Genomic DNA, 25,538 nt, shown 5'->3' with positions numbered 1-25,538 from the left:
AAATGACATGAAAATAACCCTTTTTTTTCAAAAGTGTGTACTTGGTTACCATGGATATGAATAGTGACAGTGGAGCACATGGAAGTCATGGAGTCTATTTGGTCATTACCAAATAGGCTATAATTTCATCAAATTATGTAAATTTTTGAAATAGTTTTAATTATGTGTATTTAGGGTACATTGTATGCCAGCTGTTCAACTGGAGTTAGCATGCTAGAATCCCTGCTATTTATGACCAAATGTCGTAAAATTGTTATTCCCACCACGTCATTGCTACCACATAATGAACGGTGATGGTAAGGACAGAACCTGCTGGTAATGACTAAATGTTTTAGTTCATACATTTTTACTTGCTGTAAGACCTGAGAAGACAAACAAATGACATATATGATCATGGTTCAGTTGAAATTGAACACTAAATAAGAACATTACATGATGTATTATGTTAGGATGGTTGAGTGATTTTGATGTCTATTCATGTGACTTATTATGGTTATTACTGGGTTATTACAGGCTGTCGCCTGCGCGCACCCCGCTAAAGCGGGAGTTAATGTCATGTATGCTGAGAAAACATAGGAACAATAATTACATTAACAGGATGTAGAGATGATGTAATCTAGTGTATTTGTTTCTTCTGGGCAAAACAACATGCCAATGATTACATTAAGTTAATGTACATGACGACATTAGCTGAGGTCATAATTACATTTGTTACATCTGGACATACTAATTACAAGAGTAAGCGGAGAGAAAATGGTAGCAAAAATGACCAACATATGAAACATGGAGTATACAAACATTAGCTATATTTGGATCAAAACAGACGGACAATTTTGGGCGAAATAAAGTCCATGCTGGATGGACCTGATATAGCTGAAAATGGCAAAGCCAGCGTGAAATTCCCATTTAACCTGTAGATGTTGGCTTTTTTTCAATGCAGGATTCTACATGCAGGAGTTAGTCGGTAGCGTGGTGTGTCTGGTTTTGGGTAGGGAAATATGGCGAAGCCGAAGTGCTGTTCGAGTCTGATGGCTCCAAGTTGAGTAAAATTGGTAAGAATGAATTGAATGGAAGACAGAGACGACGAAAAATGGAGCAAACAGGCCAAAAGTTGTAAATGAACATCGGTTTCTTATGGAGTGCGATTCATCAACAATTATGTATTGTTGGGAGATCATTTGAGGTCAGGAAGATGGTAAAGGAGGCATCAGTCAGAGTGACCAGTAGTGGTTTTGATTTCATGCGTCTCAGAAGAGCAGAAGGAGAGAGCATTGTTTTTTGGAGCAGGGCACCGATAAAATGTGTTATATCTGGAGTTTCGTTGGAAGAGTGAAGAGTGTCTGCCTACTCATGTGATGCTGCGATATGGAAGATACACAGTGAGAGGGATTGTGAATAAACCACTGCAGTTATGAAATTGATAAAATAATGACCATGTTTCAAGTGTGTACCGACGGAATATTTTTGGTATTTATTAGGATCCCCATTTAACCACTGCAAGTATCAAAATTGTTCACTTCTCTCATTGACTTCACAAACCCAGGCTTGGTCCGCATCACAAGCGTTCTCTGAAGTCTCGCGTTGTTTGCGTCTCTGGGTTTAGAAAATGTGAGTGGGGGAACAGGAAATTCCACGCAGGCGCACATCATTCTTCACAATAAAGGACACGCCAGAATTGTGCAGTCGAGACCACAACTTTTGTGTACGTTTCAAATGTATTTCTACTGGTATGTAATAGCACGTTTTAATATCTTATGAACACGTCATAACATGCTAGGTAACAAATACGTCAAGTTATTATCACGTTTGGTAGAAGAAAAACATGTGCCAAACCGCGTGAGTGAACGTGATCATTTTTTAAATGTATTTTTTATTTTTACAATTGACATAGATACTCTGGGTTTGTCTGAGTGGATGTATCTCGTCAAGGTAATCTCATTAAGGATCAAATAATTTGAGATTTCTGGGTTCGTTTAACATGTCGTTTTTGGTTTTGTGTAACGTTAAAATTCACGAGCTGGTAAAATGGCGGCTCCCTCTCGCTCTGCATCAACGGACTTCAGTGCAGGCAGTGAGGGTGCAGCAGAGAGACCATTTTACGGTTGCACTACTGTTTTGGAGATAAATGTAACGATTATCAGTTTTCTACACGTGTACTAATATTGAGACATTCAGTTGTTTCTGTCTGTCTATAAATGTTACTATGGTGTGAACGAAAATAATATTGTTTTTTGATTGAAATAATACAGGGAAGACAAGGTTATTCAGGAAAATAGTACACAGTGCTGCCTGAAACATACTGCAACCTTGTACTAAATGTTTTTTGAGTCATTTATGTCAAATCAGAAATCTACTATAGATTAAGTTCTGTAGCCTAATATAAAGTGTATACTTTGTCTAATGTGAATGAACTCGTGTTTTGTTGTCAATGCTTAGCTACCAGATCTATTGAAATTAGATCAGTGCTTGAATTGGACAGGAGCTCACTGGAGCTGAGTACCAGCACCTCAAATTTCTACTGCTTTGTATCCGTTTCTATTTATTACTACTGGCCGACTCGGATTAAGCCTGAGGCTGGTAACATCAACAGTGAGGACAAACCCAGCCTGCCTCTTATTGGGAATTTTAAAGTAAATGTGTGCACATTATACATCTTAGAGTAGTCAGCAGAATAAGTGCACTCTATATGTGTGTCTAGGTCATTAGGCACCATTAAACATGCACCTGTCTTGAGAGTGGGTGTGTCTGTTTATTTTTGTACCATTGCTATGGCTTCATGTTTACTGTTGCTATGGTTATGCCAGGAATGGAATCTATGCCCTACATGCACCTGTCTTGGGAGTGTGCATATCTGTCTATTTTTGTACCATTGCTATGAATGGAATCTATGCCCTAATGTGAAACCAAGCTAAAGTTAGTGCAAGGCAAAAAGATAATGGTGGCTAAATGGCAGAGGGGATGAATCATTAACATAAAGAGGAGTTGCGTAAGGAGGAAAACTATAACGAGTGTATGCCAACGCTGGAAAGATACTTGCTTCATGAACCAGCTCGGGTTCTATTACTTTGTAATAAAGTCTTTTTGAACTTACAGGCTCCGGTATTTCCACGACACTCTCCTTCCACACTGAGTCCAAACCTACAGTCACTGGGTCCTGATTGTGACAGTGGAGCCTATTTTGAATTGCAGGATCCAGAGATGGCATCAGTGAAGCTGGAAGACTGCAGTCAAACAGTGAAACTGAATGCCAACATTAAAGATTAAGAAGTGGAGGAGAAGATTGGGACATCTGTTTCTCATGGTAAGAGCAGGTTCTAAGTGTGTATTGTTTATTTCAACTTCCCACTGTGTATGAAAAGTTGCGGTAGAACTGTTTCATTATGAACTGTGTCAATGAGAAGGTAGATGTTATTTCATGCTACTGACTAGGGATACACAATATATCGGTGATCATATCACGTGTCTAGTTTAACGCTGATGTGCAAAACCGATGTCAAAGCTGACGTAAATACCTACCAATATAACGTAGGTACAGGACGTAATGAACCCGCGTAAACTTTTGCGACACAGCATTCCCATCCTACCCCACCATGTCTGCTGTGTGGATCGAGCAGTTATTTGAAAGAGTAAGAACATTTCAGCTGAGACCACTTGAAGGCAAAATCTGTTAAAGCCAAGAAATGGAATTCATTGCCCTTGACAACCAACCGTTCTCTACGGTGGGTGATGTTGGCTTTCGCCGACTGGTCAAGCACCGCTACACACTAATGTAAACTCACCCCATTCCGTACAAATGTGCGCAACCGCAACATTCAAACGAGGCTGCAAAGAAAACTAATGGGACTGTAGCGACTGTGTTGACTTCAAATTCTGGGGTGTGAACTACGTTTCTATGTAAGCGTTGAAAGATATGGTAATGGCTCCATAGTATTGGAGAAAAGCTGAAAGAAACTGACCCTTCGTTACATCGTGATGTGTCATGCCGTAACGAAAAGCATGCATAAAGCAACTATTTATGTCTTACAATCTCTCTCCACCAGGTGTAGCACTTCTCTTATAGTTTTAAAAACAAGAAATGGACAGTGACGGGAGTAAGGAGAGGATACCTAGTCATTTTTTTGCGTCATCATTGCATGCGATCAGCATTCTCAAAGCCCCTGTTTATTTCTAAGATCACTTTAGCACTGCCCTAAAAACCCTATTCAAATTCGACACAAACCTTCAAATAGGAATGTAATAAAACATTTATATAAACTCTTTGTGTTTTATTGACATTTTAGAGGCGATAAGTTGGACAGATCGAGTGAAAAAAAGCAATATTCCCACACAAAATCTCTCCCTCTCACTATCACGCATTAGTTTAGCTTCGCCACCCGCCATTTAAAAAAAGACCCCACAGGGCTCATTGCCTGCTTGAATTATGCAGAAACGGGCAGCGTTTACGTCATGTAATTGATAATATTGGAAAGGGGAGAAATTGTGCTTTACAATGGTATTGACATTACAGTTGATCTGGAAGTATTACGCTTTTGGGGCGCTAAAATAAGGGTAATTGTACGGACCAAGGCGATGTACGAGTTTACGTTAGCATCAATACAACCAGCCTGAAAACAATAGCTAGGTTGCCACTTGTTGTTCGCCTATTGAAATTGAATTTCAGTTCATGAAAATAAACAGTTAGCCAGCTACTTAACCCTGTTGCCCAAAGCTTCCGTTATAAGCAGCCAACTAGCTTCATCTGGCAAGTGATGCTCGACCGGACCGGGTTATGTGTTGTGAAGCTAGCCACAATAAGGATTAGCACAAAAGTGGAATTTGCTGTTTTCAAAATAAAGGTATGTCATTGATAGTGATGCAAATGATTACAAATAGTAGAATTATGCCCTACCTTTACTTTGAAGGCTAACTGCAAATTCCACTATTGTGGCTAATCCTTATTGTTGCTAGTTTAACATAGATGGGTCCAACCACCATTAATCAAATAAGAACCGTCTTATAAATTAAGGCTATTTTAGATAATGATACCTAGCTCTATAGTTAACTCCCTGACTATAGCTACTGACACAGATTATGTCGGTTTGCGATGTTTTTGGGGAAGAACATTGTTTGCATCCATGAGTTAGCTAGCTTTTTTTATGACCAGCATCAGAGCATACGTATTGATGAATCGTTGACATATGAAATTCGAGTGATTGTGTAATCAATGTGTAATAACTACGTAAAGAAAATATGAACGCGTAAAATTATTATGTGACGGGCAGTCATATTCAGGTCCTGATTGGTCAACAAGCTTGTTTTTTGACACACAAACACCCAAACGGCGTTCCATAGAAATCCTGGTTGAGAATGAAACGACGGAACAAATTAACAAGGAAACAGCACAGCAAGTAAGTGAGGAAATAGGTTTTGATGTTTTACTGGTAATGGGGACATATGGAAATGCCAACAAAATAACTTTTTGGTGTGTTTGTGTAACCTTTTATTTAACTAGGCAAGTCATTTAATAACAAATTCTTATTTACAATGATGGCCAAACCCGGACGACGCTGGGCCAGTTGTGCGCCGCCCAATCATGGCCGGATGTGATACAGCAAAAAATGTCATATCGGTGCATCACAACTACTGACACTTGCATGGTTTGACACCAGTATTGCCAGCATTTGTTTTATTAACTGGGCTGTCTGGAGTGTTCAGAGAGGAGACTAAAGAAGTGAAGTGGACAAACTGCCAGTGTCTACTGTTTGAGCTCATGTTCCTGTCAAGGCTTTGGGTAACTGGTGAAAAGGAGTCAGACGCAGGAGAGTTGAGATGCATGGACAAGGTATTTAATACATGAAAAAACACGGGTATAGAAACAATACAACGGTCCGTGAAATATACCGGTACCACGAATAAACTGGCGTTCATACAAAGCCCGGCAACAAAATACCAGCCATCAGATACGTATGTATGTGTGAAACAGAGGGTTAAATACTGAATCTGTAATGGTGGAATTGAAACCAGGTGTGAAAAAAACAAAGACAAAACAAATGGAAAATGAAAAGTGGATCGGCAATGGCTAGAATACCGGTGACGTTGACCGCCAAGCGCCGCCCGAACAAGAAGGACTGACTTCGGTGGAAGTCATGACAGTACCCCCCCTCGAGCCGCGCGCCGACACCGGCCTTGGGGACGACCCGGATGGAGACGGTGAAAATCCTGCAGCATCGACGGGTTGTTGTCTATGAAACATGAATGTCCTGGGGTATTGGGGTTGGCAGACGCCTTATAAATAAAGCCCAGAACAAGACATGCGTCCCCAGAACACTAAACAAGATTTTTAAAATCAGCATGGATTTTGTGATCAGTGGCAAAGCTGTGATGACTGTAACAACGGAAGCAGGACCTCGGTTAAAACATCGAGAAAGGGCCAAGTATCAAGCCACAATATACAATGCGCCAAAAAAAGCGGTTTCTAAGTGTGTATAGAACCCAAATAACGCCCGCAACTACGCTGAAAGATCAAGTGCTGATGTCTAATGGACATCAATCGGGGTATCGGTTTGATTACCTGGCCTGTAGAGTGAACCTTTATACAGTAGGAGAAGAATATACAGACCAGACTATAGGAGTGGACTACGGGCTTGAAGACTGGACGGTTTTTCGCAAGGTTGTGTGTCCCGAACTGAGCCTTATCACCAAGGGGTATAGCTTGTTAAAGGTGCCCCTGACTCCTCAGGAAGAATAATTCACAGGGTGAAAATACAAAGAAAGAATGGACTTCCATGTGGCTACGTGGAGTTCTATTTCGGCAACGAGGAAACCCGCAACCAAAACATTTGTGATGGTGGGGATTTCAGGTTGCGCATGCTTATTCCTTTTCAAATTTGGAATCTAATGGAATTGAAAATGTTCCAGCTGTTGGACGCTCTCTTTGTACAGAGCCAACTGCGGCAGAGCATTGTTTGTGTAAAGAAGTGCATAATATATACAAATCCTCAGGATTTTGATTCAAAGGAGCCCCAAGAAGGTACATCCTCAGAAGGGACAGCCTCAGAAGACAACTGAGTATGCGGTTGCGTTAACCACGCCCTGATACCCAAAGGACTGGTTCAACAATAAAATGAGTGCCCTTAAAGCCTCCAGTTCTTCATTTCATCATACACCATGGATATTCATACAACATACCAGAACTCCGATACGACATGGGGGCCAGACCCTAAGGACTCTATGCCTCGCAGCCCGGCTTTCTACTCCCCCCTGGCGAGACCCACGACACCCCCTACATGTACACAGCCTGAGGATGTGTTTGATGGGGTAGTCAGTACTATTTTTTGTGGACACCATCAAGGCCTCTGTAGCCACACTTCTAGACCTGGTGATTGGAGAATATTTAAGAGAGAAATGCATCGGTTGTGAGATCAATCACCCCAGCAAGCGCCGTATATGACCCGCCAAGATACTACTTCTTCAACCAATTTGAGGAGCTGGTGAAAAGACTGTGGTCCTGCAGGTTTATACCATCGCTGGTCAGAGCCCTGGAGTCTATGGGTCTTGTGCCGTCTATCCCCAGATTTTACTTGGTAACCACGGCATTCCTACATGAACTGAAGGAGGAAATCTACATCCACGATAAACTCAAAGAAATCCGACACACCCTGTTGGATGACAATAAATACCGGGAAGCTGTGTTGGCTGATGTGATGACTTTCTGGCCCAATAAACCCCAAGAGACCGAGTGACATTTTGTTATTTAGATGTAATGCAATGGGCAACTATGTGTATACGATGTTAGAGATAATAAATAAATGTCTTCTTTTGAGAGAACTTACAAATGTTATGCATCAGATTATTGAAAATAAAGTGAACGATGTATCGTTCTACACAACACAATGCCTGGGTTAATGTAGAGCGTGTGCTGAAAATGGAACAAATCATGAATCATGTTGTGGATGATTCTGAAGAACTAGAAACAACTTTGTCTAAGATTTTACTTTATTTGTTTGAAACACCATTTAATTGTAACGTGTATCATATTTGTTGTTTATATGCTTATATAACGGACATGTGTGTTTTAAACATTCAGCGACACAAGTCTGTAAATCAAAACCAAATATACAGGGTGTTGCATGCTGTGATCGTTGAGAAAACTGGGACATGTATCCTGCAAAGAATCCTGAATTGTCTGAATACGTAATACTTGATGCATGAATAAAAATTATATCATGAAAATGAAATGTTGTCGTTATTTGAAAGTGGCTCATTAACGTTATTGTACCTCAGAGAGGCAAGAAGGATGGCGGAGCAGATGTTGAAAAACATTTATTATAATCCCTCTAACCCCGGGTCTTATGGGGGTAAGGAACATTTACAGAGAGCTATAGCTGAAGAAACAGGTAGCCGGTTAAGCCATTCTAAATGAGTGGTTATCAGAGCAGGATGCATATGGTCTCCATAAACTGTAGTGGAAAATCAGATCAAAATACAATGCATTACAGAACTTGTGAAATCAATCAGGCTTTAATACAAAAGTATAGCAAGCCGGAGTGCCCCGCGGAACACACACCTTTTTCAGAGTATTCGCTCTGATTTATACACATACAACATATGAGTCCATCCCACATGCAAATGAAGTTACATCCCAATCTGTGCATCCTGCTTGTTCAGCCCAATAACGCCCATATCTGCTTTCCGTCAGATTATAATGATGACAAGACCCTTGCTTTTTCCCTTCACTCAGCTAAATGCATTCTTTTCTTTGTGTGTTATCTAGGGTCAGCAGACTATGTGTCTCCTCTGTTTTTAGCGTGTTCAGCTATACTCCTCTGTTATCTGTTTGTGTGTTATCTAGGGTCAGCAGACTATGTGTCTCCATCTTTAGTGTGTCCAGTTGCCCTAGGCGCCTATGTGTCACTTTCCCTTCGTGTGGTCTGTTTTTAGCGTGCTCAGCTGTTCCATAGTCTCATGGCCTCCTCTGGTCTTCTCTCCTATACAATAGACAATGCATTTTACCAGAATGGCAAATGCACTCTATAAGTGTATCTCTCTTTTATATTATTTATGCTCCTCCATATATGTCCATTTTCTTCCAAAAAACCTGTAAGAAAGGCGGATCTATGTGACATGCAGGTCCTTGCAGATAAAAATGATGGAAATCGCTACATGCTAACGGTTACAGATATTTTCTCTAAAAAAGCATTTGTAAGGGGCTTAAATAAGAGCGGGCAGAGGTGACCCGGGCCTTTGACCCTATCTTGAAGGAAGGAGGAGCCCCCAAGAAAGTGCAGACTGATGGTGGAAAATCATTTTTTAATAATACTTTTCAGAAACTCATGAAGAAGCACAATATAGTACATTTTGCTACAGGCTCGGATTTGAAGCTTCAGTTGTTGAACGCTTTAACAGAACTCTGAAGGAGCGGATGTGGCGATATTTTACAGCTCACCACACGCATAGATATATCGATATAGTTCAAGGTTTAGTGAAGGGATACAACAACAGCTGCCATAAGAGTATAAGTATGAAGCCCTCCGAGGTCTCTTCTGAAAACTCTTTTCTTCAAGTCTTTAAAAGTCTATGGTTTGTTCCCCCTTCGCCGTAAGAATTTATTTTTTTTTTAAATTCATAGTTTGGGACTTGGTGCGTATATCCAAGTTGAGGGGTGTTTAGACTAAAAATATGAGCAGCGATGAGTTGCCGCTGCCGAGTGTTGTCTTGGAGGATCGTTACAAAATATAACACTTACAAGAACTTGTGAATTCAATAATAGGCTTTTAATACAAACATATCAGAAGCCTAGATGGTCCGCGGAACACACGCTTTTCCAGATCACTGGTTCTGTTTTTATACACATACAACATATGAGTCCATCCCACATGCAAATGAAGTTACTTCCCTCAGTCCATCTGCCACCATTATCGTTCAATCTGTGCTTCCTGCTTGTTCACGCCCAATAACGCCCTTATCTGCTTTCAGTCAAGTTATAATGGTGACAGGACCTCTTCATGTCCCAAAAATAATACATGCCCATCTTATCCTATGGGCCCCTTATGTTTAGCTTGTCCTTATTAGGACTAGAAGACTATGTGTCTCTTCTCTTCATGTCCTAAAAATATATGACCTATGTCCATCAGTTGGTTATTTGGCTGACCCCCTCCTTTGTATGTCCCTCTGACCTTGGTATGTCCAGCTGTCCTATGCTCTCATGGCCTTACTTTGGCTTCCTGTCCTATACAATAGACAATGCATTTTACCAGAATGGCAAATGCACTCTAAGTGTATCTATCTCTTGTGGTACAGTATTATGTTTCTCCCTATATGTACATCTTGCTCCCACAGTGTCTGCCACGCATACCCCAGGTCTACAAGTTAAAATATTATGATGGGGAGCTTATAGAGGGATCTTTTTATGAGAAGGAATTACAGAAGGTACAGTTGGGAAAAGACAAAGTCTTTCACGTGGAGGAGATACTAGATCAAAAGAGAGAAAAGGGTCCAAAAAAAATGGGTGCTGGTCCGCTGGAAAAACTGGCCCCAAAAGTTCAACAGTTGGGTATTAGAGCAGGATGTGGTGGAGGCATCGGGGGTTAACTTAAACCCTCGTGCATGATAAATACCCCATCATTCGCATGTACACAGGACTGCATCATGGGACACACTGGCTTCTACCTGACTCTCCACCAGAAATGCGTCGAAATAATCAGAGTTAGAATTATACAACCAATTTTCCAAAGCCTATAGTTATCAGAGGCCTGGGAAGTAGGTCTCAGCGAGATGACATACCCCCATAGTTGGTATAATATCAAAGATAAGGACCGTGATTTTTATTGCAAAGGGATATCGGAACCTGCAAAACTTATTAAGCTTAAAAAAGGATTCTATAGAACCGTCGACAGGATCGTCTCAGAGTTGAATGAACTCCTAACCCCGAACAATATGGACATATTCCTGATGTACAACCCTATACATAAACGTGTACAAATCTCAGGGGATGCTGACGGGGTATAAAGACCAGCGGTAAGTTAGCCTACATGTTGGGGATGGGTCCCAATAAATGGACGTATGTGAAAGATAAATTATTCCCATTCCCCGCGAATATACATGCAGGATTTTACAACATATTTGTGTATACCGACATCATATCCTATCAAAGGGTTGGAGACAGCTGTGTGCCCCTCCTGAGAACAGTTAATATAGACGGAAAGGATGGGGACATAGTCACTGTCACCTACGACAAGCCACACTACGTACCTGTAAGCAAGAAATATATTGAAAACATTCTGGTTGAGCTTAAAACTGATCAGAACGAAAACATAGTTGGTATACTCACTACCATAGTTGGTGTACTCATTACCATAGTTGGTATACTCATTACCATAGTTGGTATACTCATTACCATAGTTGGTATACTCACTACCATAGTTGGTATACTCACTACCATAGTTGGTATACTCACTACCATAGTTGGTATACTCACTACCATAGTTGGTGTACTCATTACCATAGTTGGTATACTCATTACCATAGTTGGTATACTCATTACCATAGTTGGTATACTCACTACCATAGTTGGTATACTCACTACCATAGTTGGTATACTCACTACCATAGTTGGTATACTCATTACCATAGTTGGTATACTCATTACCATAGTTGGTATACTCACCATACCATACCATAGTTGGTATACTCATTACCATAGTTGGTATACTCACTACCATAGTTGGTATACTCACTACCATAGTTGGTATACTCACTACCATAGTTGGTATACTCACTACCATAGTTGGTATACTCACTACCATAGTTGGTGTACTCACTACCATAGTTGGTGTACTCACTACCATAGTTGGGGTACTCACTACCATAGTTGGGGTACTCACTACCATAGTTGGTCGTGAGTGGAAACGTGAAGTTCTGGGCAGGCACGCAACCTTCTTCAGAATAAAGATATGGGCAGAACTGTGATGTTAAGAAGACAATATTTGTGTCTCTATTTTTTACTACTGGTATGTAATAACATGTTTATACTGTCTAATATCAAAAGAACATGTAATACCATGCTAGGTAACAAATCCATTCAGGTCATAACTCGTTTGGTATTTTTTATTTTTACTATTGGTTTTTGATACAATAATACAGTGAAGACAAGGTTATTCAGGAAAATGGTACATAGTGCTGCCCAATACGTACTGCAACCTTGTACTAAATGGTAATTTATGGATTGATGTAAATTGAGGAAATCTACTATAGATTAAGTACACTTAAGTTGTGTAGCCTGATTTTAGAGTGTATACTTTGTCTAATGTGAATGAATCCATGTTGTGTTGTCAATGCTTAGCTACCAGATCTATTGAAATGAGATCAGTGCTTGACTTGGACAGTTCACCTCAAATGTCTACTTTTTGAGCTCATGTTCCTCTTATAGAATATTAGCTCAACAGTATTGTGGAGCTCCTGCACCTAAATATAAACAGTACCGGTATCTATTTCAGTCCAAGTCAAGAATTAATATAATATGTTTTTAGAGAATAAAGAAAGTGCCGGAACTGTCTTAGAAAATAACTTTTTGTCTGTTGTTCATTGTTACTACAGGACTAGAATTAAGTCTGAGGCCGGTAACATCAACAGTAGTGACAAACCAAGCCTGCCGCTCTCCTTCCACACTGAGTCCAAACTCACAGTCACTGGGTCCTGATTGTGACAGTGGAGCCCAGTTTGCACTTCAGGATCCAGAGATGGCATCAGTGAAGCTGGAAGACTGCAGTCAAACACTGGAACTGAATGTCAACATTAAAGATGAAGAAGGGGAGGAGAAGATTGGAACATGTGTTTCTCATGGTAAGAGCAGGTTCTAACTAAGTTTGTTCATTCCAACTTCCCACTGTGTATGAAAAGATGCTGTAGAACTGTTTCATGATGAACTGTTTCAATGAGAAGGTAGATGTTATTTCATGCTACTGACACTTTCATGGTTTGACACCAGTATTGTCAGCATTTGTTTTATTCACTGGGATATCAGAGTGTCGACTAAAGAAGTGGAGTAGACAAACTTCCTGTGTTTTAAAGTTCTATGAAATGAGTCTGTATAATTACTAACCCTTGTGATAGTGAAGGGAAGATATGGCTCATAATTTTCACAACCCTTGCCATAGTTTTAGCTTTAAACTTTTACCCACTTGTAGAATTGTTTTATTCCCCCTTTGATTGTACAACCTACTGATATGAATACATATTTCACCTGGTACAGCAAGAAGAAGACTGGCCACCACTTTGAGCCTGGTTCCTCTCTACGTTTCTTTCTAGGTTCCTTCTTTCTAGGAGTTTTTTTGTGCCCACTGCTTCAACATCTGCATTACTTGCTCTTTAGGATTTTAGGCTGGGTTTCTGTAAAGCTGTTTGTCAACTTTGGCTGTAATAGGGCTTCATAAAATACATTTGATTGACATGTACAGTGGGGAGAACAAGTATTTGACACACTGCCGATTTTGCAGGTTTTCCTACTTACAAAGCATGTAGAGGTCTGTAATTTTTATCATAGGTAGTACACTTCAACTGTGAGAGACTGAATCTAAAACAAAAATCCAGAAAATCACATTGTATGATTTTTTAAATTTTTTAAAGTAATTCATTTGCATTTTATTGCATTGTATTTGATACACCAGAAAAGCAGAACTTAATATTTGGTACAGAAACTTTTGTTTGCAATTACAGAGATCATACATTTCCTGTAGTTCTTGATAAGGTTTGCACACACTGCAGCAGGGATTTTGGCCCACTCCTCCATTCAGACCTTCTCCAGATCCTTCAGGTTTCGGGGCTGTCGCTGGGCAATACGGACTTTCAGCTCCCTCCAAAGATGTTCTATCGGGTTCATGTCTGGAGACTGGCTAGGCCACTCCAGGACCTTGAGATGCTTCTTACGGAGCCACTCCTTAGTTGCCCTGGCTGTGTGTTTCGGGTTGTTGTCATGCTGGAAGACCCAGCCACGACCCATCTTCAATGCTCTTACTGAGGGAAGGAGGTTGTTGGCCAAGATCTCGTGATACATGGCCCCATCCATCTTCCCCTCAATACGGTGGTCGTCCTGTCCCCTTTGCAGAAAAGCATCCCCAAAGAATTATGTTTCCACCTCCATGCTTCACAGTTGGGATGGTGTTCTTGGGGTTGTACTCATCCTTCCTCTTCCTCCAAACACGGCGAGTGGAGTTTAGACCAAAAAGCTATATTTTTGTCTCATCAGACCACATGACCTTCTCCCATTCCTCCTCTGGATCATCCAGATGGTCATTGGCAAACTTCAGACAGGCCTGGACATGCGCTAGCTTGAGCAGGGGGACCTTGCGTGCGCTGCAGGATTTTAATCCATGACGGCGTAGTGTGTTACTAATGGTTTTCTTTGAGACTGTGGTTCCAGCTCTCTTCAGGTCATTGATCAGGTCCTGCCGTGTAGTTCTGGGCTGATCCCTCACCTTCCTAATGATCATTGATGCCCCACAAGGTGAGATCTTGCATTTAGCCCCAGACCGAGGGTGATTGACCGTCATCTTGAACTTCTTCCATTTTCTAATATTTGCGCCAACAGTTGTTGCCTTCTCACCAAGCTGCTTGCCTATTGTCTTGTAGCCCATTCTAGCCTTGTGCAGGTCTACAATTTCATCCCTGATGTCCTTACACAGCCCTCTGGTCTTGGCCATTGTGGAGAGGTTGGAGCCTGTTTGATTGAGTGTGTGGATAGGTGTCTTTTATACAGGTAACAAGTTCAAACAGGTGCAGTTAATACAGGTAATGAGTGGAGAACAGGAGGGCTTCTTAAAGAAAAACTAACAGGTCTGTGAGAGCCGGAATTCTTACTGGTTGGTAGGTGATCAAATACTTATGTCATGCAATAAAATGCAAATCAATTACTTAAAAATCATACAATGTGATTTTCTGGATTTTGGTTTTAGATTCCGTCTCTCACAGTTGAAGTGTACCTATGATAAAAATTACAGACTTCTACATGCTTTGTAAGTAGGAAACACTGCAGATTTAGCAGGTTATCAAATACTTGTTCTCCCCACTGTATATCACACCAACTGACTGGTTCTTCTGATGTTGTTCACACAGGAGACCATGTTGAGACATTCTCTACATCCAGAGAGCAACAGCAGGAAGATCACAGACCTAAGAGGTCTCACCACTGCCCACATTGTAAAGAGATTTTCCCAAATCTTTCAAAGCTAAAAATACACCTAAAAATTCACACAGTTGAGAATCTGTATTCCTGTACTGACTGTGGGAAGAATTTTATAACATTAAAGGCTCTGACAGGTCATCAGAGAGTGCACACAGGAGAGAAGCCTTACTCCTGCTCTGACTGTGGGGCGAGTTTCTCTCAGCTGGGCACCTTAAAACAACATGAACGTATACATACAGGAGAGAAGCCTTACTCCTGCTCTGACTGTGGGAATAGTTTCTGTCGACTGGGCCACTTAAAAGAACATGAACGTATACATACAGGAGTGAAGCCTTACTCCTGCTATGACTGTGGAAAGAGTTTCTCTCGACTGGGCACCTTAAAAACACATGAACGTATACATACAGGAGAGAAGCCTTACTCCTGCTCTGACTGTGTAAAATGCTTCACAACAGCATCTCACCTAAAAGTTCATCAGCGAACACACACAGGAAAGAGGCCTTACTCCTGCTCTGACTGTGTAAAATGCTTCACAACAGCATCTCAGCTAAAAGGTCATCAGAGAACACACACAGGAGAGAAGCCTTATTTCTGCTCTGACTGTGAGGCGAGTTTCTCTCGACTGGGCCACTTAAAAGAACATGAACGTACACACACAGGAGAGAAGCCTTATTTCTGCTCTGACTGTGAGGCGAGTTTCTCTCAACTGGGCCACTTAAAACAACATGAATGTGTCCATACAGGAGTGAAGCCTTACTCCTGCTCTGACTGTGGAAAGAGTTTCTCTCAACTGGGCACCTTAAAAACACATGAGCGTATACACACAGGAGAGAAGCCTTACTCCTGCTCTGACTGTGGAAAGAGTTTCTCTCAACTGGGCACCTTAAAAACACATGAGCGTATACATACAGGAGAGAAGCCTTACTTCTGCTCTTGACTGTGGAAAGGGTTTTTCTCGACTGGACTACCTGAAAACTCATGAACATATTCATACATATACATAGGTAGCTTAGTGGTTAGCGCATTGGGCCATTAATTGAAAGGTTGCTGGATCGAATCTCCGAGCTGTCAAGGTAACAATCTGTCATCTGCCCCAGTAAAAGGCAGTTAACCCAGTGTTCACCGGGCGCCGAAGACGTGGATGTCAATTATGGCATCCCCTGCACATCTAATTCAGAGGGGTTGTGTTAAATTATGGAGACACATTTCAGTTGAATGCGTTCAGTTGTACAACTGATTAGGTATCCCCCTTCCCTAGTTAAATACTTGAGTGAAACCTTACTCCTGCTCTGACTGGAGCGTTTTTCTCAAATGGGCCATTTTCAATTTTTTTTTCTACTGTGTTATTGACTTGTTAATTGTTTACTCCATGTGTAACTGTGTTGTCTGTTCACACTGCTATGCTTTATCTTGGCCAGGTCGCAGTTGCAAATGAGAACTTGTTCTCAACTAGCCTACCTGGTTAAATAAAGGTGAAATAAAAATAAAAAATAAAAAAGGGTGGAACAATCACAGTAAAACATGATTTAAATGTATTGCTGGAAGGGCTGTGGTCTCCATTCATGTAATACATTAAATATATACATCAGATGGTATTGGGGAGCTATTTCATAGGTACATTAATCACCCATTTCAATCTTATACCAACCATATGCTTGGTGTGACTGTTATGGTCAGAACAGACAATCTGATATGCCCTTAAATATTGTAATATGCAACCTGGAATTAAAATGTAAGAGGACCAGTGCTTCTACAGTGAAACACATCTGTGCTGTTTGAGAGAGATGTAACCAATGAAAACGTATCAACGCCTGATTTATATTTACAACGACAGGGGAAGCACCGTTCCTGGAGGTACTGCAATACCAGGTCGATGCGTGGAGTGGACGGAGCAAGCCCCTATTCCATCTCCCTGTTCTAAAAATCTATTTCATATATGGTCCCCAGATAGGGGACGTGTCAGATATTAAACTGATAAGAACAGATTTAAAAAATATAATTGTATTTTCATTTCTCTATGAATGCCCCCCCCCCCCCCAAAGGAAATTAAACACTACCCGTATGAATGTTTTTCATACACATGGGAAGGGAATGGGAAGCACAAGGGCAAGGTGAAGTATTTGGTATTTATTCACATATTTAGTCGGTTTATCTACTGTTTATTATTTCTCCGTTCTGCCCCTGAACAGGCAGTTAACCCACTGTTCCTAGGCCGTCATTGAAAATAAGAATTTGTTCTTAACTGACTTGCCTAGTAAAATAAAGGTAAATATATATTGAACCACATGATTAAAGATGCTGTCTTCGTCTCAGCTTAGACTTCCCTTAGAGTGTACGTCAGAGGTTCAAACTGTAGAACCCAGTTCCTACATTTTAAAATATATATTTTTTAAATCAATCAAACCTATGCTACATTTTATCTCTGAGGCCATTAGGAGGACGAATCAGAGCAACATTACTGAATGTAAGTATTTTATTTACCTTCAGAGGGAATGTATTAAACCAGTTGCCGAGATAAGTGTTTTGTTGTTGTGCACTCTCCTCAAACAATAGCATGGTATTGTTTCTCTGTAATGGCTACTGTAAATTGGACACTGTAGTTAGATTAACAAGAATGAACAAGAATATAAATAAAGACCATATAAAGACATGCCTGTCCCGGAAAGTTGGCTGCTGTATACAGAGTCATTCTAGTCACATTAGAGCACGTTAACAACAATCATCCCGGTTTAGGGACAACAATCCCGTAGAGGTTTTAAACTGTATGTACTTAATATTTGAATGAAATAAAATGGTTTTAAAATGGTATCTCACCCCTTAATGAATGAGAAGCTCTCGTTTTCTCTCCCACCCCGGTCTGTAGCGAAGAAAAAAGATTTACGGAAAAGCCATGTGCGTGTGTGTGTGTGTGCTGGTGTGCGCGTGTGTGTTTCAAAAACAAAAAGGTAGGGGGTGTGTGTTCAACAATGCCCAGGCATCTTCACTCAAGGCTCTCTCTGCAGGGGTCGTTTGAAACCAAGGTTTGCACTATCATGCAAACGGTATGTACAGATATCTGCCTATCCCCCATCAAAAAGTGTGCCGGCGTCTCTTAAAATGGGGACTTTCGATTCATTAACACATATGCCTTTCAAATCCTAATTTATCTCACCCTCCAGAGGATGTGAAGGCTAAAAAGTCAACCTGCCCCCAGAAAGAATACACCATGTCTAGACCGACCCCGGGGGTAAACATTGATATTTCTAATCAGCGCATATACTAACGGTGCCCCCACCCCGGTCTATAAATTTACATCGGACACCCACCAATGTGCTAACCCTGAGGATGTAGGAAATCAAAAGGGCCACGTCTTACTGTCTCGACACCCCTCCTGTTGTTTGAAATCCATACCTTTGTAATCTAAATCAAAATATACAGGGTGTTGCATACAGGATATCGCCCGAAAAAACGTCACCCCAACATGCGCTGTAAATGCATTCCGAATTATCTCTCCTTTTGAGCCAAGACGGAGGAGCGAGTGTCCGATCCACTATGTTAGCACCGCTTTAGCGCAGCTACAAACCCACAGGCCAGCAACACCGAATAGTTATCGGACTGAACATTTAAAAGGATCATCTGTGAATCCGTCCTAATGGAGCTTTCTGAAGGTGAGTTAATGAAAAATATATATTAGATTTGGATGCCTGGAATTGTTTGAACATGAAGGATGTTATTGTAATATTAAACATGGAGTTATATGTGTTTTAAACGTGGGTCAATGCACGTATTCTTATCGTATAAAATGTTAATATTATCTAACGTTAATATTATCTAACTTTTGTAGGGTCTCCAACATTTACGCAGCTGCTCAGAGGGATAAATGATCTGGAACAGACAGCGTTAGACGGCGATTCTCAGGAGCAAATCGCATGCAGCCAAACCCCGTCACATTATTGTAGACGTAAATCCAATAATCACATACACACGAATATTTATACATTCAAAACAAAACGTGTGCACCCTATATTAAAAGCTATTTTTGTGTTTACAGCTGACATACAGCCAAGAAGAATAACGGGGTCCATGTGGACCCTGAACTGCTTCGGAAGAGCAGATGACACATCCGATGACACAGATGCAATTCTCCCGTACTGTACGAACGTTTTTTCAAACACACCGAGAACAGAGGATTTAAACGTCCGGTCAACTCCCCCGGAAACCTCCACCAGCTCGCTCCATATTCCTAACCCAAGCAAATAACGCACAACTCGGGCGCAAATACATTGCTCAGAATTCACCCCTCCGGAAAAGTACGACAGGACAGGGAATTTATGAGACGGCGCTCCATGGACACGGTATGAAACCATTATATATATATTATTATTTATACATTTTTAGGCTTGAATATGTTAAAACAAGGACAAATAATGTTTTTTCAGGCTCCAACGAGACAGGCCTGGCGGAATCGGGAATTCTTGGTGACAAAAGTCAAGCCCCCCCCCCCCCCCCCCCGTTTACGCGATTTGTCAGAACAGCCCTCGTCAAAAAAGCTGAGATAATTTAATTATGTATTGTTAATATATAGTATTATACCTGGAATGTATTTGACATTTTTTATCTAACATATTTTTATGTTTAATAACCTATTTTGTATGTATTATTTTCTTTCAGACTCCTCCCCGGCGTATAACGGCACCAAAGACCTCACACATCTGGAGCACCCGGAGGATTCCGGCTCACCGAACATTCCCAATGAAACAACCAAACCGGAGGATTTCAACGTTATAAATGACATTTCCGAGGCAGACGACCGGTTATTATGGGATGCGGCCAACCTTCTTGATTCTGCCAATTCTGTGGTGACAACAGATGGATCTGAAATAGAACAAGCTAGGTTTTTCACAGCCTTTTCCAGGGCTCTAAAATCCCGAAAGGTTTTGCTACACAGACGTATGCGTGTTTTACTAGAGCGCCAATACCGTCAGGATATATCCTTCTGGCATAGAGCAATTCCACGTATGTTAAACAGCAATCCGATTAAAAAAACGCAAATACCAGCGTTAAAAGCATATATGTTACACAGATCCTTCCAGAATAACCCAAGAACACACATCATTAATTATCCAAATGGCTGACCCAACAGACCTTGGCCAGACAGTTGAAAACCTCTTATCCCAGATACCGCCAGAATTCCAAGCTATAATTAACCATATGAATGAGGCGGGGGTAACAGACATAATACCAATAGATGAAAGCATATTATCACAGATTCCAGCCGAACTCATAGAAATTATTAATCGTATGAATGAGTCAGGGCCATCCGATGAAAACCTGTTATCACAGATTCCCGAAGCCCTCATATCGCTATTTACCCAGATGAACGAGAGCCTGAGATCTAATTCTGCAACACACACCTCAAAACCAGACATTAACACCCATGTCCGAAGAGTCTGAAACGCAATACGATGTTTTTGAGGAATTGGAAAATGGTCTAATAAATCAGGATGGAAACGGTATGGATAGAAGTATTCGTGTTGTGTACCGAAATCAATTCAACAATACAGAGATTCGACAGTTTTTCAATTTCGCATGGGTGAATCAAAATCTTGACTATGCTGTGTTTTACGTAATGATATTGGACACTCTGAACGAACTGTTAGACAGGGCTAGAGATTATGGCGAACCACGTGATGTCTTACAGTTGGAAATTTGTGGAGATATACCGTGTTATGCAGGCTCTCTTATTTTGACCAATGGCGAAGCAGATCTGGAACAATTTATCGCCCTGCTAGAACGACTTGTTCAGTCAAATGTATCCGTCATAGCCGATAGGACCCTCGAGCTTGTAGTGCAAATAATACGTCAACCCCAGGGTGGTGGTGGGCAGAGAAGGAAACTAGATAGCCTAATGCAGTCAGAAATCATAAGCAATAAAAGGGCCTACCTCATAAACGATCACAATCCCGGTAATAAGTTATGCTTTGCAAAAGGTCTGTCCCATTTACTCAACCCGGGATGTACTGATCTAGCGGCGTTACAACGGTATTCAGGATGCTGTGGCTTTCTCTGACATACTCAAATTTGAAAACTTTCTGAATATCAAGATTGTGGTTTTGTACCACAGTAGAGCTAATGCAGCTCTCTTGAAGTTCCAAAACAACCCCCAACCCCCAACCTCAGACTGTACTTTTACGTGCAAAACGAACATTACTATGCCGTTACTAACATCACAGCGTTTTTAGGCGCACCATATGTGTGTCCATCTTGCCATACCGGCTACACCCGAATGTGGGGGGGGGGCACTCATGCCGTTATAACTGTTCAGTATGTCTGGATAAAAATTGTCCTATGCAACCCTTACACTTGACACCCTGTGAGGATTGCCACCGCACATGTCGTTCGACCTACTGTTACGAAAAACACAAAATTGAAACATGGCACCCCAAGGCCTGTAAATCTGTAAGCAGTTGTAACATTAACAAGAAATGCCCAAAATGCCATTGTAATTACAACCTTAAAATAGATAGCCCAATAATTTTACCCAATATACTCATCATAGAAACCTGTCCGTGCTTTACTTGGTGCAGAATGTGTTTCACCAAGGTAAAACTAGCCGCACCATCAGTTTGAACGCCAATCCTAGAGACAAACTGCAAATTAGCATCCTAGCTCAGCAGATGTACCCGGGAAGGAAATCCTACTTTATGGAGAGCTATGAGGACGCTACCAAAGCGCCATTTTCTTATTTAATCGTGGATTTAAAAGCAAATATTCCAGAACACCTGAGGCTACGAACCTGCATGCTCCTCATGGGAGTGGCCGGCTGCGTATATTCCTAAAAAGTAACAGCTATGTCTCTGCGTTTAAAAAGAAACCTGCCCCTCTTGAGAAGCCGAGTTGGGGCAACAGCTAAAGAACGGACGGCCATCTTGGGTCATCTCACTTTGGCATCGCCTGCAATATTAGTACCATCTCTTTTGGTCACTTTTAGACGCAAATGAAGTCCAGATAGTTGTCACCGTGGCCTGGTATGAAAAATTGTATAGGACCGTTGTCTGTAATGGCAGAGAGTGGGGCTATCTCCACATAACTGGACCCCTCTATTTGAATGTTGGGTTAAGGGGGGCGTGAAAATATCGAGCTCTGTCTTTACAGCTTCAGAGGACATGCGGTGTAAAAGAGCCATGTTGCACTCTTCTTTTAGAAAATACTTCAGAGTATTTTTGTCATTTTTGGTCCAGACCTCCTCACTGTACCACGTCTTTGACTTACTGAGTTTCTTTTAACTGTTAACCTCCGCTTTTTAGAAGCAAGCCGGCGTCTTATACCCGGAGGTCTCTTTTTTGGTCTTCGAGACAACATCATAAGCCCCGAGCCTCCTTGATGCTCTGCATCTGGTGACGCCCTTCTGGTCATAGCATTGGCTACAACCTCACTTACTGTATTTTTAGCCACTGATTTTAAATGTGGGTTGGCTATGCTGAAGCCTCTCTTCATAAACGGTAAAACCATCCTAAAGAGGTTACGAAATATACCTTCTATCTCCGAACCGTACATGGTCGGGGATCCATAATAGCCGAGTTGTCCATTACCCACTTGATCAACATAGTATGAGACATAGCGGTTAGGGTCGAGATGTTGATGGTCCATAACCCTATTTAAATGTATTTGTATTATGTTTATAAAAATATATAATACTAATATTATATATGTAGAGAGGTTTTGGTGGGTCTAAAGTGGAGTTTTACAATCGTTTTACCATAAGTAAATTCAATGTTTTCGTTCTGATCCGTTTTAAGCTCAACCAGAATGTTTTCAATATATTTCTTGCTTACAGGTACGTAGTGTGGCTTGTCGTAGGTGACAGTGACTATGTCCCCATCCTTTGAACTGTTCTCCGGAGGGGCACACAGCTGTCTCCGACCCTTTGATGGGATATGATGTCGGTATACACAAATATGTTGTAAAATCCTGCATGTATATTCGTGGGGAATGGGAATAATTTATCTTTCACATACGTCCATTTATTGGGACCCATCCCCAACATGTAGGCTAACTTACCGCTGGTCTTTATACCCCGTCAGCATCTGTCATGTCTTGTTATGTCTGTTCCTGTCCTTTCTCTTCACTCTGTCTCTCTCTACTGGTCTTTTTAGGTTACCTTCTCTGTCTCTCATTCTTCAGCTGTTCTACATCTCCCCTAACTAGCTCATTCACTCTTTCCCACCTGTTCTCTCTTCCCCCTCTGATTAGGTCTCTATTTCTCTCTCTGTTCCTGCTACTTTCAGTGTCTGATTCTTGTTTGTGTTTTTGATGCCAGAAGCAAGCTGTCGTCGCGTTTGCTTCCACCTTGTCCTATCCTGTCGGAGTCTGCCTGGCAGGTGCATCCTGCATTATACTAACGTTCTTTTGTTCCATTGACTACGTTGGAAGAGGATTTATGCCATTCCTGTTTTTCATTAAAGAACTCTGTTTTCTGTTAAAACCACTTTTGGGTCTTCACTCAAGTACATAACAGAAGAATCAGACCAAGAATGGACCCAGCGGCTCCGGACCCTTTTCACTCCGCCGTCGAGATGCAGGGAGCGATGCTAGGCAGACACGAGGAGGAATTGTCTGCTGCTCGACATGCCGTTGAAACCCTGGCCGTCCAAGTCTCCGACCTCACAAGACAGGTTCACCAACTCCACCTCGATCCACCGCCCACTTCCAGGGTTTCCGAGTCTCCCGAGCCCAGGATCAACAACCCGCCGTGTTACTCTGGGGAGCCCACTGAGTGCCGCTCATTCCTCACTCAGTGTGATGTGGTGTTCTCTCCAGCCCAACACTTACTCCAGGAGCGCAGCCCGCATCGCCTACGTCATTTCTCTCCTTACCGGACGGGCGCGTGAGTGTGGCACGGCAATCTGGGAGGCGAGGGCTGAGTGTATTAACCAGTATCAGGACTTTAAGGAGGAGATGATACGGGTTTTTGACCGTTCTGTTTTTGGGGAGGAGGCTTCCAGGGCCCTGTCTTCCCTATGTCAGGGGAATCGATCCATAACGGATTATTCTATTGAGTTTCGCACTCTCGCTGCCTCTAGTGACTGGAACGAGCCGGCTTTGCTCGCTCGTTTTCTGGAGGGTCTCCTCGTCGAGGTTAAGGATGAGATCCTCTCCCGGGAGGTTCCTTCCAGTCTGGACTCCTTAATAGCTCTCGCTATTCGCATAGAGCGACGGTTTGATCTTCGTCGCCGAGCTCGTGGAAAGGAGCTCGCGTTCTCCGTTGCTCCCCTCTCCACATCACTGCCACCTGCCACATCACTGCCACCCTCCTCCGCCGGCTCGGATGCTGAGCCTATGCAGCTGGGGGTATCCGCATCTCGGCCAAGGAGAAGGAACGGAGAATCACCAATCGCCTCTGTCTCTACTGCGGCTCCGCTGGTCATTTTGTCACCTCATGTCCAGTAAAAGCCAGAGCTCATCAGTAAGAGGAGGGCTACTGGTGAGCGCAACTACTCAGGCCTCTCCTTCTGGATCACGCACTACCTTTCCGGTCCATCTCCGCTGGCCCGGTTCATCTGCTTCCTGCAGTGCCTTGATAGACTCTGGGGCGGAGGGCTGTTTTATGGACGAGACCTGGGCTCGGGAACATGACATTCCTCTCAGACAGTTAGGGGAGCCCACGGCCTTGTTCGCTTTAGATGGTAGTTCTCTCCCCAAGATTCAGCGTGAGACGCTGCCTTTAACCCTCACTGTCTCTGGTAATCATAGCGAAACCATTTCTTTTTTAATTTTTCGTTCACCTTTTACACCTGTTGTTTTGGGTCATCCCTGGCTAGTGCGCCATAACCCTTCTATTAATTGGTCTAGTAATACTATCCTATCCTGGAATGTTTCTTGTCATGTGACCTGTTTAATGTCTGCTATCCCTCCTGTTTCCTCTGTCTCTTCTTCACAGGAGGAGCCTGGCGATTTGACAGGGGTGCCGGAGGAGTATCACGATCTGCGCACGGTGTTCAGTCGTTCCAAGGCCACTTCTCTCCTCCACACCGGTCGTATGACTGTAGTATTGATCTCCTTCCGGGAACTACTCCCCCGGGGTAGATTATACTCTCTGTCGGCTCCCGAACGTAAGGCTCTCGAGGATTATTTGTCGGTTTCGCTCGACGCCGGTACCATAGTCTCCTCCTCCTCTCCCGCCGGAGCGGGGTTTTTTTTTGTTCAGAAGAAGGACGGGTCCCTGCGCCCATGCGTGGATTATCGAGGGCTGAATGACATAACAGTTAAGAATCGTTATCCGCTTCCTCTTATGTCTTCAGCCTTCGAGATCCTGCAGGGAGCCAGGTTTTTCACCAAATTGGACCTTCGTAACGCCTACCATCTCGTGCGCATCAGGGAGGGGGACGAGTGGAAGACGGCG

The 25,538-nt window shown here is 42.2% G+C and overlaps 1 protein-coding gene and 1 pseudogene across 4 annotated transcripts; one reads left to right on the top strand and one right to left on the bottom strand.

Moving 5' to 3' along the window:
• The first annotated feature begins 1,597 nt into the window (after positions 1-1,597).
• On the top strand, positions 1,598-25,161 carry LOC135532480 (gastrula zinc finger protein XlCGF17.1-like). Of its 4 annotated transcripts, none has more exons than XM_064959981.1 (4): positions 1,598-1,702; positions 3,094-3,301; positions 12,574-12,819; positions 15,088-16,154. In XM_064959981.1, exons 3-4 carry the CDS (start codon positions 12,717-12,719, stop codon positions 16,092-16,094), a joined length of 1,110 nt encoding a protein of 369 aa, XP_064816053.1. In that variant the 5' UTR covers positions 1,598-1,702; positions 3,094-3,301; positions 12,574-12,716; the 3' UTR covers positions 16,095-16,154. The 4 variants fall into 4 exon arrangements, 3 of the variants coding, with proteins under 3 accessions (XP_064816053.1, XP_064816052.1, XP_064816054.1); XM_064959980.1 differs by having other exon boundaries at positions 1,619-1,727; XM_064959982.1 differs by lacking the exon at positions 1,598-1,702 and adding an exon at positions 1,735-1,929.
• Positions 16,990-17,162, bottom strand: LOC135532484 (U2 spliceosomal RNA; annotated as a pseudogene).
• Positions 25,162-25,538: the final 377 nt, after the last annotated feature.

Source organism: Oncorhynchus masou, unplaced genomic scaffold (genome assembly GCF_036934945.1).
Source record: "Oncorhynchus masou masou isolate Uvic2021 unplaced genomic scaffold, UVic_Omas_1.1 unplaced_scaffold_1881, whole genome shotgun sequence".
Lineage (NCBI taxonomy): Eukaryota > Metazoa > Chordata > Actinopteri > Salmoniformes > Salmonidae > Oncorhynchus > Oncorhynchus masou.
Note: the sequence above shows the minus strand (reverse complement) of the source record. Positions and strands in the feature narration are given on the sequence as shown.

What these genes read in the sequence shown, in the direction of transcription:
- LOC135532480 (XM_064959981.1), top strand. Translation starts at nt 12,717, where the DNA reads ATGGCATCAGTGAAGCTGGAAGACTGCAGTCAAACACTGGAACTGAAT. An exon ending in TGGAACATGTGTTTCTCATG is followed by an intron (nt 12,820 to 15,087) that starts GTAAGAGCAGGT and finishes TTGTTCACACAG; the next exon opens with GAGACCATGTTGAGACATTC.